The sequence below is a fragment of the Colossoma macropomum genome, unplaced genomic scaffold, assembly GCF_904425465.1.
Source record: "Colossoma macropomum unplaced genomic scaffold, Colossoma_macropomum, whole genome shotgun sequence".
NCBI classification, from domain to species: domain Eukaryota; kingdom Metazoa; phylum Chordata; class Actinopteri; order Characiformes; family Serrasalmidae; genus Colossoma; species Colossoma macropomum.
Genome location: NW_023494788.1, coordinates 8,315,721 through 8,328,241, shown reverse-complemented (window position 1 = coordinate 8,328,241; position 12,521 = coordinate 8,315,721). Strand labels below are relative to the sequence as shown.

Here is a 12,521-nt window from a genome sequence, read left to right as displayed (position 1 = left end):
CCACTAAGTACAAGAGATTTATTTTTCAGGTGATATTTCTGATAGATCTTTAGATCTGAAAAAATGTGAGTAGACAGCTCAACCCTAAGGGTCTGAAAGGATGTGTGGATGTCAAGAAGCCCTTACTTAGAAAAATAAATAGCCAATCAAACAATGAAGCTGCTGGTGTTCTCAGAACAATGGACTGGCCAACCCCAGAGTCCAGACCTCATGAAATGTGTTTAGGATTGCTTGAATCATGAGAAGCAGAAAATGCAACCACTTTCTAAGACTGAGCTTTGAAAAATATCTATGCAGACTTCTTTGAAAAACTCAAAGCGAGTCTCCTAAAAAGTATGGAAACTGTAATAAGGGGCACCCCAAATACTGACAATTTTGATTTTGTATTTAGTAGCTTTTGTGTGATTTTCTGTTAAATAAATATTTAGTTTTTTCCAGACACTGAAAAATGAACAACTTGTACCTAATGGCTGTTTTGACCTGGTAAGACTGTGGTCTCTGACTTCTTGCAAAGTACTATATGCAGAGATGTTCTCCATACCTAACAGCTCTTCCACTCATACACATCTCACATTTTACATACAAAGTGCATTCAGCAAACTGACTTCTGAATATAATGCTTAGCAAAATCTGTTTATTTCTTGCACTGTGCTTGTGAAGAGACACCTTTCCTTCCATCTCTGTCCATCTTCTGTTGGTTTCTCAGTTATATGATGCTTTCACATTTGTCCTCTTGTTCTTTTTTTCTTTGTGGCTCATTACATGCATGATGCAGGTCATTTATGAGTTGTGTGGTGTAAGTATCTTTTTAGCTTTGTTTATGTTTATGTTTTAACTGCTTCATCTCTGTATTTGACCTTGTACCTTTTGTAAATGCATTTTCACTTGTTTTCTGTCTCTACACTGCCCTTATATTGTCTTTCACATCAATGTGCTACATAATTTGTACTGAAGATGAATGTGTTTTTGTGTGATCTGCCATTCAAAGGCTGTGCAAGAGAGAGACCATCAGATCAAGCTGCTGTCTGAACGAGTGGAGCAGTACACTGGCGAGATGGAGAAAAATGCCTTGCTTATAGAGGAGCTCAAGAAGCCACTGAAGAAAGAAAAAGGTACATTTCTGCTATTGACAGACACGCAATATCATGGGGTTTTTACTTTTTTTGTCACTTCTGTTGTTAACAAAGGCCTTTGTTTACAACAGCTGGAAAAAAACTTAGTAACTCAGTAAATATTACAGTAAATGTGACCATACACATCCTATTTTGTTAGTGACCTCTAACCCCTTCATGAGTGCTTATTTGTCCATATGCTGAAAACAGAGTAATCGTAGAGTATGCTGCTTCATGTTGAAGAATGTGCATTCCACACCCTCCTAGCCTGCACTTCAGCCATCCAGTAAAAAAACAGCAGAACATTGGTGCCACCAGTTCCATGACACTACTGTTATAACACTGTGCGGGTTGGTCCTGGCAGGGCTGGGTTCTACTCTGCAGCAGAGGAAGATAGAGGAGCTAAACGCCAGGCTACAGGCAGCAGAGCGAAAGGCACAGCAAGCTGAACGTGCTGCACACCTGGCTGAGGCTGACGCCCGTGACAAAGACAAGGAGCTGAGCGAGAGCCTCAGTCGCATCCGCCTCTACGAGTCTGTGAGTGAAGCCAGTGATTCCCACCTAGATATGGTTGGCGGATTGATATGATTGAGATGTAAATAAGATTTTCTCTGTCAACTGAAAGTCCACATTTTTTACTAACATCTCTGAAAGCAAGGCTAGTAAATAAATAATTAAAATTTGTCTATGCCTGAAATGAAAACTTTTTTTCTATTTTTCTGTATAACACACAAATTGATGCTATATATTTGGCGGCCTAGGATAATGTGTAGGCTGCCTAGTAATTAATGGGGTCACTAAGAATGGGCAGCTAAAATTTAGCATGACAGCATCTCCTACATGTTGTTTGAGGTACCTCATATTCAGAGTTGTACTACATTATGTAATACTTGAATGTTTTCTTTGAAGTACGTTTTCTCCTCTATGTTTTGCTGGACAAAATATATATGTTTCTGTTTCTGTTTCAGGGCACTGATGGACTGGAAGCTGCCATAGCTGAAATCAAAGAGGTCAAAACCCAGGTCAGGATCCGGGACCGGGAAATAGAAGGCATGACTAAGGAAATAAACCAACTGGAACTGAAAATCAATGACCTTCTGGATGAGAACGAAGAGCTGAGAGAGCGCCTAGGTCAGTCACATGCATTATGAATATATTTACCTTGCAGAAGACATGCTGTTATGCTGGCCCTTTTCTGTTCTCTTGCTTTCAGACATTTAAGTGTCTCTGTGATGTTATATTTTGGTTATTGTCGCTATTAGGATTAAATCCAAAAGAAGAAGTGGATTTGACTGAGTTCCGGCGATTGAAAGCATTGAAACAGAGACAGTACAGAGCAGAGAACCAGGTTCTGCTGAAGGAGGTACTGAGACTTAAGCTGTAAAGCTTTTTAATAGGCATATTGTTAACATCAACTTTATGGTGCAGTATACTTTTACCCTGAGAAGTCTAATAAGCCATGCTTTAGAGTTTAGTTTCCATTGTAAACACACCAATTAGAGCTTCTCAACATGTGTACTCTGGTTACTGATTGTTTCCCTACTGCTTTTAAAGTGCTAATAATATGGATGACAACAATAAACTTTGATCTATGTCACATAAAACCAGCAACAACCTTCAGAGTTTTGTGATGTGTGTTGTGTCAGCCTCTTTGATCTTCTCTTAGATTGAACGTCTTGAGGAGGAGAGGCTGGAGCTGAAACAGCGTATCCGTGCCCTGGTGAAAGACAAAGGTAAAGGCCTTTGTTGGTGATGTACGTTTCCAACCACAAATTATTCAAGGACTGATAATCAGGGGTTCTCACGTAGGCTACTGTAAATTTGTTTACATAGGAGTCAGATGATTACACAGTGGCCATTAAGTTAACTAATTGGTATAGTGCAGGTAACTCTGAGGTTCATTTCGCTGCCAGAGAAAGCGCACAACTGCTATACCAGTAAGAGTCCCTGGGCAAGACTAATGCTATATTCATCTATGCCTGTAACGTGATTAAACTGCCAAAAGTCGTAAATGTAGATGTATTTCTATGAACTATCAGTGATCAGAATTAATAGGCAGAAATTTGGATTCAGTGAAGAGTATGTCTGTTTTAATAATATAAACATTTTTACATTGTCTAAAAGCAGTGTGCAGAGCTTTTCACCGATCTTCCATTCCTCTTTATAGGAATTACAGTGATCAACAGTTCACTGCTCGAAGATGATGCCGAAGAGGGGCCGAGCAGGTCCATTAGGGAAAGACCAGGCTTCAGTTCTACTGATGAGCAGGTCAAACAGAAAGTAAGTTTCAAGGAAAGGGATGACATCACAGAGACGGGTTGCGAAAGTAGAGTCATTTTCACCTGTTTTGTTTGTAAATTAGCAATAACTGAATAACAATTGAATAACAAACAAAAAAACTTCTCTTCATAAACAGTTTGCATCATTTGATTTGTACTACCTTGAGCTCAGACTACAGTTCTGGCCTTTGTTTTCCTGTCCCCCTTTTTTCAGAATGAGTACTTGCAGAGAGAACTGAACAGCAGAGAGAAAGAGCTGGAGCTGAAAAGAACAGAATCCTCACAGTTCAAAGCCAAACGTGAGTGCCAGCCCGGGTTTCCTGTTTCAATGTTAAATAAGAACCGATTCCACAGATTTCTCAATATTTCTGAATAATTCAATTACTGATATGCAAGTCATTCAGAGAGGCTTAATGTGAAATGGTCCAGAAACTTCTCATCTCAAAATTCTTTACAGTGGATGTAATGGGAAGGGTATACAGTGCAAATGTAGACACTTTATTTACTATGTAAAATGACAAGTTTTCTCAGTTTTTATATGTAATGCTGATAAAGATAAAACAGTGGTAAATCCAAAAAATCTGGTTTCTTTGGATGCAATGTCCTACACATACTTCTCTGCAATGAATGTATTTCAAAAAATATGTACAGGCGAAAAGCTTTTCATAAAACTCATCATAGTCAATAGTTCAGGCATAAATATTTCATGTAATAACGTTCTGTGAGTGAGCTTTTAGAGACATTACACTATCAGCACCACTGGGAACAATTCTGACTCAGTAAGTTTCTCTAGAATGGAGCATGCATTTCTCATCAATCCTTTCTGAATGACTTTGTTTGTCTTAACTGTTTAATTTTACAGCCATTTTGAAAACTCAGTGGCATGTTGCTTTAAAGCTTTTGTTGTGTTGTTTATTGACTACTTGGTCCCCTCTGCAGTGAACGAGATGCTGAAGGAAAATAAGCAGCTGGAGCAGAGCATGAAGGAGATCCTGCAGGCCATCCAAGAGGCGCAGAGCAAAACTCCTGCCCAAACCAGTGTCAGAATTCCCAGCCTGGAGAGACTTGTCAGTGTACGTTCTTCCACATAAACCACAAAGCCTGCCTTGACCTACATTGTTAATAAAACTTAGTAATTTGTACTAGTACAGTACAAGTAGATTACATTACATTGCAAGACAACGAGGTGTAACATTATAGGACAACACTAATTAATGAAAGCCTGATCAATAAAAAGTAAACATGATATAAAAAGTCAAACTCACTGTTATTATATATACTTATGCTGTTAATTCAAATATGTATCTTACTATGTCCAGGTTCTGGAAATGAAGTACTCAGAAGGGAAGGCTGATGTAAATGCACATCTGAGGGCACAGGTAGATCAGCTGACTGGCAGGAATGAAGAACTGAGGCAAGAAATGAAGGCAGCTAGAGAGGAAACAGCCAGCACACTCACTCAGCTAATGAAGGCCAATGACAAGGTTTGTCTCAGACTCTTAATTTTTGTGAGTTTGAGTTGTTCAGTGGTGACGTAGGTTTGAAGTTGATTTATAAATTCTTTGTGATTAAAGTCACTTGTAAAACTAAAGTTAAAAGAGGCTATAAATTTGTTTGAGCACAATAATGTTGATGGTTGTTCATTTTCTCAAATTCTTCTGGTCAGATTGCACGCTTGGAGGGTGAGATTGAGGCAGTAAGGCTGTCAGCTGGCACAGCTGTGCCTTATAAGACTCTCTCATTACCTAAGGAAATGGCACCAACCAGTATGCAAACCATTAACTCTCTCAACGAATATATAGTCCAACTGTTACAGGTACACATCAGACCACCCACATAATACAGTATATATGACTGTACTGAAATATATTAAAAGACTAAATTAATATTTGGAACTACCAAACAATTTTTAGGAGATTAAGAACAAAGAAGATTCCAGCAAGCAGCTCGGTCTGGCCTTGGAAGAATATAAGAGGAAATCTGCCATCATCCGCCACCAACAAGGGTTACTGTATAAAGAATATCAAAGGTTTGTGCAGCCTAAATTGTAAATTAGTGAAGGTTCTGAACAATGTTGCTTTGTTTTAATGTGAGCACTGTCCACTTTTGTTTTAGTGAGAAGGAGTCTTGGCAGAAGGAGAGAGATTCGTTTGCTGAAGTGAAGGCCAGAATGGAGGAACAGAAGGAGGTGGATGAAGTGAAGATAAAAGAGTATAATGTAAGTCATCATGAGATATTTCATGATCTGTGCCTCATCTGTACCTGCACAACGCACAAAGTTTATCCTCTGTAAGATATCTGACTTATTATAAGACTTATCTTTGACCAAGTGGTTCAACATACAGTCAATTTTATAAATACAATTCAAAATGAACTCTTACTATTCCAGATTTCGAATTTAATTCATTCATCCTGTTGTGCATGGATTCTTAGAACTGGTTGGAGGCTCTGGAGAAGGACCCAGTTGAGATCAGGAGGCAGGTGTCCGAGGCTGCCCGTAAGATGACCGTGCTCAGAGTGAACGAGAAATCCCTGACCCGCCGTTACACCACCCTGCTGGAGCAGGAGCAGCACCTGAAGAAGGAGAATAACAAGCTGAAGGATGACTTTGTCCAAATGGAGGTTGCAGTCACTGAAAGGATTGGCTATCTTCAGAGATTCAAGGTGCAATGTTCTCTTTTTTTTATTTACAAAATCCAAAAAGACCGTGTAAATATGGCATGAGAACACCATGTCTATACACTGTAGTTATTTAAAATGTGGCAATTTAAAAATCAGTGTATATTTGGCTACAAAGTGTGTATGTTTTGACTTTGGCAGGAGATGGCTGCATTCAAAATGGCAGCACTCCAGAAAGCTCTTGATGACAGTGTTCCATCATCAGAGCTGGAGAGGGCAAACAAGCGGTATAATGATCTTACAATCAAATACAGAGATCTCCTTCAGAAGGACAATCACCTTGTTCAGAGGAACACCAGTCTAGAACATTTGGAGGTATGGTGTCTTGGAGTGATGTTTACATGTCTAATCATTTTCGAGGAATTATCTTAAATCTAGTTAATATATCTGGGGTTGTTGTAAAAATATCATAAGATTATTTAACTTTGAACACCCTTGCTCAAATTACACAATGTTTTGTTGATATTCTAAGTGGAAATAAGATCCTCTTCAGCAGACATCACCAACCCTGTGTCTGGAGACCTACTCTTTACATCCAACCCTGATTCATTCCACCTGACCATTAGATGTTCTTGATTAACTGAATGAAGTATGACTAATTTAGGTTGGAGGTAAAACCTGCAGAAAGATAGATCTCTAGGACTTAAATATTGCATTTTCTTCAGATTTTAGTGCACAGTTTCTATTTATTTGCTTGTTTATTGTTTAACATATTAAAAAACGCATAAAATAGGAATGTCATAAATTCAGCAACTGTGTACTAAAATGTGCAGAAGTGTGTTGTCTAAAGAGATTGTGTTTACTTATTTTCATTTAGAAAATTACCAAAACATGTACCACAGGTGCCCAAACTTTTGCATATGACTGTATTTCTAGATATTTTTACTAGTTTTAAGTCATGCAATCTAGTGAAATACAGTCATATGTGAAAGTTTGTGCATACGACTGTATTTGTTTGCAGAAACAATGCTGAAACAAACTAAATTATCTGCCAATAGAATAAGATTGGTTCACTAGATGATAATTATTTCAAATCATTGAAATAAAAATCCAGTAATTGGTTGAATAATCTTATAATATTCTTACATCTGTCTCAAAATAAAAAATATTTTGATATGCTTTCACTTGATCATTTTTGCAGTGTAATGTGTTTTGAGCTTGAGTCTCACACTGTTACTAATGTGGTTTCAGAATGAAAATGTTTCTCTCCGTGAGCACATCAGTTACATCATCAAAGAGCTTGAAATCACAAAAGAGAAGCTGCACAGTCTAGAGCAAGCCTGGGAACACATCAATGACAGTGGTAAAGCTCAGTAATTCACTTTCTACATAGTTACATTGTTATGAAGCCTCTTCAGAGTTAGATTGCTGATCTAGGATCAATCAGTATTTGTGGGTTTTTTTGGCTCCTAGTAACTACAGCTACATTATCAGGGAGAACCTGATCCTATCCTGAATCAGTATCTGATCCTAAATCTTGCTTAGAGATGCTTCATAACTATGGCTGAATACTAGAATAAAATTCCAGTGAGCAGGCCAAATGGACCTTTGCTATGCTTATTTAGATGATGATGGTAAGTTTGTGTTTGTCTACAGGTGGAGAGAGCAGTATGGACAAAGCAGCAAAGGCTCTGGCCAACAGTGAGATTGTGTCCGTGTCCAAACGCATCACCACTCTGGAGATAAAGGAGCTGAACGAAAGGCAGAGAGCTCAGCATGCTCAGAAGATGTATGAGCACCTGAGGAACTCTCTCAAACAAGTGGAGGAGCGCAACTTTGAGCTTGAGGCAAAGTTTGCTGAGGTCGGTCTACAGCTTGACAGTTGTAAAACCTTAAAATAAATGGAAGTGGAGGCATTGCAAGTGCTTTAAAGTCTTTGTAATGATGGCTGATGTTTAACAATGTGGCATAAAAACACAACAAAACAGTCTCTTTTAAGTCATCTGTAACACATGTGTCCAGATGGCAAAGCAAAACATGGAGGCCCAGCGAATCGAGCGTGAGCTACGTGACGAACTCGCCAACAGTGTTAGTAAAGAAGTCAGTGATGCAGACCGGCAACGCATTGCAGAGCTGGAGAAAAGTGAAGCCCAGCTCAGGACTGAGGCATCCAAGTAAGCCCAATGAAACATGGTAATATAGTGATAATAAGCAATTCATTTATTGTCCTTTTTACAGGAATTGCAGTACTTTTCACATCTTATTAATCATACTTAAGGTAGTCATGGGTGCTAATTGAGTGTGAAATGTTTAGGTTACGGGAGGTTTCAGATGTGGCCAAAATGCAGGTTTATGCATTGGAAGCCAGACAGCAATGCCGAGGGAAGGAGGTGGAGAGTCTCAGAAGGCAGGTGCTCGATTATCAAGTAAGACATTTGTTCCTTCAGCAGAGTATGTGGTTAAGAATGTCTGATATGCACACTTGGTCCATTAGATATGCTTGTGTCGCTGCGGATAGGCATGGTTATTCAAATAAGCAAATGTCTAGACTTTTTTCATTTACTTATTCAGGTATTTGTAAAAGACATGAACAGTTTTAAATAGTATTATCTTGTCATTTTTAAATATGTACAATGACATGTTTTGTTGAGGGAACCAACTTAAATATGGCATCTTTCTGCAAATTTTAGTTCACAGTTTTTGTTTATTTGCTGAGTCTAAGGTATTGGGGGAAAAAAATCCATAAGTTACAGGCCACATTTTAATTTCCAGTATGTTACATTCAGCAAATAAACAGTAACTGTGCATTATAATGTGCAAATATATATATATATATATATATATATATATATATATATATATATATATATACACACACACACACACACACACACACAGAAAAAAGTGACAGATTTGTATGATGTAAGCATCAAGTTCTGATCAAGTATGAATAACAATATTAAATCATTTTTATATTGAAATACTATACTTTTAGTTTCTTATACTTCTTGTGTTTACAGATAATAAAGAACTATAGTGACGGTTTCTTTAATCACATTATACTGACTATGTTCCATGGCCAGGCTCAGTCTGATGAGAAGGCTCTGATAGCCAAGCTCCACCAGCACATCGTGGCCCTTCAGCTGAGTGAGACAGCAGCCATAAGCAAGCTGGAGGCCTCTACTGCCCGTCTGCAGAAGCTGGAGACGCAGAAGCTGAGGGCAGAGCAGCAGCTGGATGCTCAGCAGCAGGCCCTGTGGCACGCACGACAGGAGGGGCGCCAGCGAGCCCGTTACCTCCGCCACGCCCTACAGGCCCTCCGCACACAGTTCTCTGGGGCACTGCCACTTGCCCAGCAGGAGAAGTTCTCCAACACCATGCTGAAGTTGCAGGAGGACAGACTGAAGGCCAGAAAGGAGGCGCACATGGCACAGGAGGAGCACAGGACAGCAGAGGGGAGGGTGCAGGAGCTGGAGCTCAGGCTAAAAGGTCTGGAGGAGCTTATGGCAACACTGAAGGATACCAAAGGAGCACAGAAGGTACTGGTTAACCATCAGGGATAGGTTTAGTGAAATAAGCTTACAAATAAGAGTTGTAGCAAAGTAAAGCTGTAGTTAGGTAACTGTTAATGTTTTAAATATGTCTGATATGTCAGAGTAGTTTGGTTTCTGGAAATCCTATAAAAGCATTGTTTTATATAACATATAATACATATAATATATAATAGCTTTTAAAATAGCTTTTAGAATTAATTCATTTATTTCAATTAGCTACTTGTTAAAATTCACTTGTTTGAGAAAATGTCATTGTTGCGTAGTATTTCACTGGCACCGTGAGTGTGTTCTGTTCAGCATGAGTGTTTCTCACCCTGCCCTTTAAAGGTTAGTGAATGGCATAAAAAGCTGGAGGAAGCTCGTCTGCAGGAACTGAGGAAAAACAGGGAGCTGGGAGCTCTGAAAGAGGAGATCAGGTACCTGAAGAACATGGTGGCTGAGCAGGAGCACACCATCAGCAGCCTGGAGGAAGAACTAGTGCAACAGAACAATGTACGACTGCCACTTGCTATTTTGAATTATATAGAAATTACTTAAACACAACAAAATGCTAGCTTCAAAGACCTGTGATAAAATTATGAAGTATTTTCAGTGAAGAGAATCACCATTAAGAGAGCTAATGTAGGTTATATTATATTTATTACCTGGTGTGAAAGAATTTGATTCTTCTCTTCCAGCTCCTGGAAGAGCGGCAGCTTTCTTGGGATCAGAGGGAGGTGGAGCTGGAGCGGCAACTTGACGCCTATGAGAAACAGCAGAGCCAAATTATTAGTTCCGCACAAAAGGTGCTGTCTGCAGTTCACTCTGGACTTCTTACCTTTGTTCTTGTTTTGGACAATGTAGAGTACTCTTTCCATTACATCAGCTGGCTGAAAAGATTGCTTCTTACCTAAAATGCATGCGTTTTTTTTTCCTGTTTGGTTGGTTTTAGTTTGAAGAAGCAACAGGTTCTCTGCCAGATCCAAGCCAGCCTCTTGCCCACCAACTGGACCATGCACTGAGTAAAATCAAGGAACACGTTCGCACCATTTTGGAGACGCAAGCCACTTGCAAAACTCTGGAGGAGGTCAGTAGTATAATATTTACTAATGAACAGTGTGAGGGTTGAATGAATGAACTGAAGCATCTCTGTAACAAACATGAATATCACTCCAAAAAGTGGACACATGCTCCACCTATCTGTATCTAGATGTATTCACAACCATATAATGAATTATTTATAATCTTGCACTGTTTCAACTCATGCTCCACCTATCTGCTTCTAAATGTGTTCACAACCATATAATAAATGATTTATAGTTTTGCACTGTTTTGTGATGCTCGTCACTATATTTTGTTGTTCATGTTGTGTGAGCAGAAGCTGCAAGAGAAGACAGCAGCTCTGTGGCAGGCGGAGCAGAACGTGTTGGCCCGAGACCGGGTCATCAATGAGCTGCGGCTCCGCCTTCCAGCCGCTGCTGAGAGGGAGAGGCTCCTCGCTGACCTTAGCAAACAGGAGGACACAGACACCCAGCCTGCCCTGAAGATCGCCCATCAGACCATCAGCAACCTGCAGTGCCGTCTGGACCAGAAAGAGGAGGTTCTGAAGAAGTACCAGAACCTTCTAGCCAAGGCTAGACAGGTACTTAAAAAGCAGTTAATCAAAAAAATACTAATGATGCTGAAAATGAATAAAAGCTTATTCATTATTATTAGCATTGAGTGAATGTCTAAATGGGAGCATATTTCATATAATTCAGTAATAAAAGTTCAGATGTTTAAACACTGGTGCCTTGTTTTGGGATACGTTCCCCTGAGGTTTCAGTGGTCATGTAAATATCACTATAAAGACTGAGGGCCAGATACATATATGAGCACAGATGCAGCAAAATGTGTCTTAATATGACAGCAGTATGCCCTCACAATGAGTCTGCAGTTAATATTCAAATTAACTAAGGCTCCGCAGAGGACAAGAAACAAGGACAAGAAAAAAGGAGTGGTGAAATAGTGAAGCAATCACCAAGTTTGAGCCAAAATATCTCCACCCCATCTCTGTGCAATCCACATACTTTTTGCATATGCTTGAGCGTGAGAAACACATTTTGCGTTTTCCCTGCATACGGCCCATAAACTGTGTTTTTAGGCTTATCTGCCAGTTTTGTATATAACATGGGCAGAATGCATGTGCAAGAAGTTTACTACATGAGGCCCAGAGTTTAGTCAGGTTTTTATCCATTTCAAACAGCCAGTACAGTTCCCAAATTAAGTTCCATGCATTACACATCTACTGTCTTTAGAATATCAAAAACACTTGTACTGAGTAGATATCAGTGTTTTCATTGCTTTGAGTACCAGTGATGAGTAGCCCTCAGCTTTCTTTAGGAAGAATATTGGTGTTTGCTTTGGTAACAGATGGTTTGAGATTATAAGACTAAGTATAAGACTTTGAAACCTGACAAAAAGTATATTGCATAAATACAACCCCATTTGTATTTTGTCCTCCAGGCTAAAGAGCTAACCCAGCTTGTTATCAGTGCACAGTTCAAAAGCCAGTATTCATGATGGTATAGGGGTGCATTAGTGCACATGGCATGGGTCGCGTGCACATCTGTGAAGGCACCATTAATGCTGAACGATATATACATGTTTTGGCAACATATGCTGCCATCCAGATGACGTCTTTTTCAGGGAAGGCCTTGCTAATTTCAGGAAGACAATGCCAAACCACATTCTGCATGTATTACAGCAGCATTGTTCCATATTAAAAGAGTCCAGGTGCTAAACTAGCCTGCCTGCAGTCCAGACCTGTCACCGCTGAAAACATTTGGCACATTATAAAATGAAAAATACGACAGAGGAGACCCTGAGCTGTTGATCAGCTGAAACCCTATGTTAAGCAAGAACGGGAAAATATTTCACTTTCAAAACTACAGCAGTGTCTCCTCAGTTCCCAAACGCTTACAGGAGTTTTGTTTAAA

General features: G+C 39.4%; 1 protein-coding gene across 3 annotated transcripts in view; it reads left to right on the top strand.

Moving 5' to 3' along the window:
- cep290 (centrosomal protein 290) overlaps nucleotides 1-12,521 on the top strand; it is a 28,876-nt gene that overhangs the window by 7,149 nt on the left and 9,206 nt on the right. For all 3 annotated transcript variants that reach the window (XM_036568239.1, XM_036568237.1, XM_036568238.1), the window contains 23 exons: nucleotides 989-1,112; nucleotides 1,477-1,649; nucleotides 2,081-2,243; nucleotides 2,375-2,475; nucleotides 2,779-2,845; nucleotides 3,280-3,392; nucleotides 3,606-3,690; nucleotides 4,331-4,464; nucleotides 4,711-4,875; nucleotides 5,058-5,207; nucleotides 5,305-5,420; nucleotides 5,507-5,609; nucleotides 5,825-6,055; nucleotides 6,212-6,385; nucleotides 7,262-7,373; nucleotides 7,667-7,872; nucleotides 8,033-8,184; nucleotides 8,325-8,436; nucleotides 9,094-9,549; nucleotides 9,892-10,056; nucleotides 10,242-10,349; nucleotides 10,496-10,630; nucleotides 10,922-11,185. In XM_036568239.1, coding sequence (XP_036424132.1) covers nucleotides 989-1,112; nucleotides 1,477-1,649; nucleotides 2,081-2,243; nucleotides 2,375-2,475; nucleotides 2,779-2,845; nucleotides 3,280-3,392; nucleotides 3,606-3,690; nucleotides 4,331-4,464; nucleotides 4,711-4,875; nucleotides 5,058-5,207; nucleotides 5,305-5,420; nucleotides 5,507-5,609; nucleotides 5,825-6,055; nucleotides 6,212-6,385; nucleotides 7,262-7,373; nucleotides 7,667-7,872; nucleotides 8,033-8,184; nucleotides 8,325-8,436; nucleotides 9,094-9,549; nucleotides 9,892-10,056; nucleotides 10,242-10,349; nucleotides 10,496-10,630; nucleotides 10,922-11,185 — 3,609 coding nt within the window. The remainder of the gene's footprint in view (nucleotides 1-988; nucleotides 1,113-1,476; nucleotides 1,650-2,080; nucleotides 2,244-2,374; nucleotides 2,476-2,778; nucleotides 2,846-3,279; nucleotides 3,393-3,605; nucleotides 3,691-4,330; nucleotides 4,465-4,710; nucleotides 4,876-5,057; nucleotides 5,208-5,304; nucleotides 5,421-5,506; nucleotides 5,610-5,824; nucleotides 6,056-6,211; nucleotides 6,386-7,261; nucleotides 7,374-7,666; nucleotides 7,873-8,032; nucleotides 8,185-8,324; nucleotides 8,437-9,093; nucleotides 9,550-9,891; nucleotides 10,057-10,241; nucleotides 10,350-10,495; nucleotides 10,631-10,921; nucleotides 11,186-12,521) is intronic.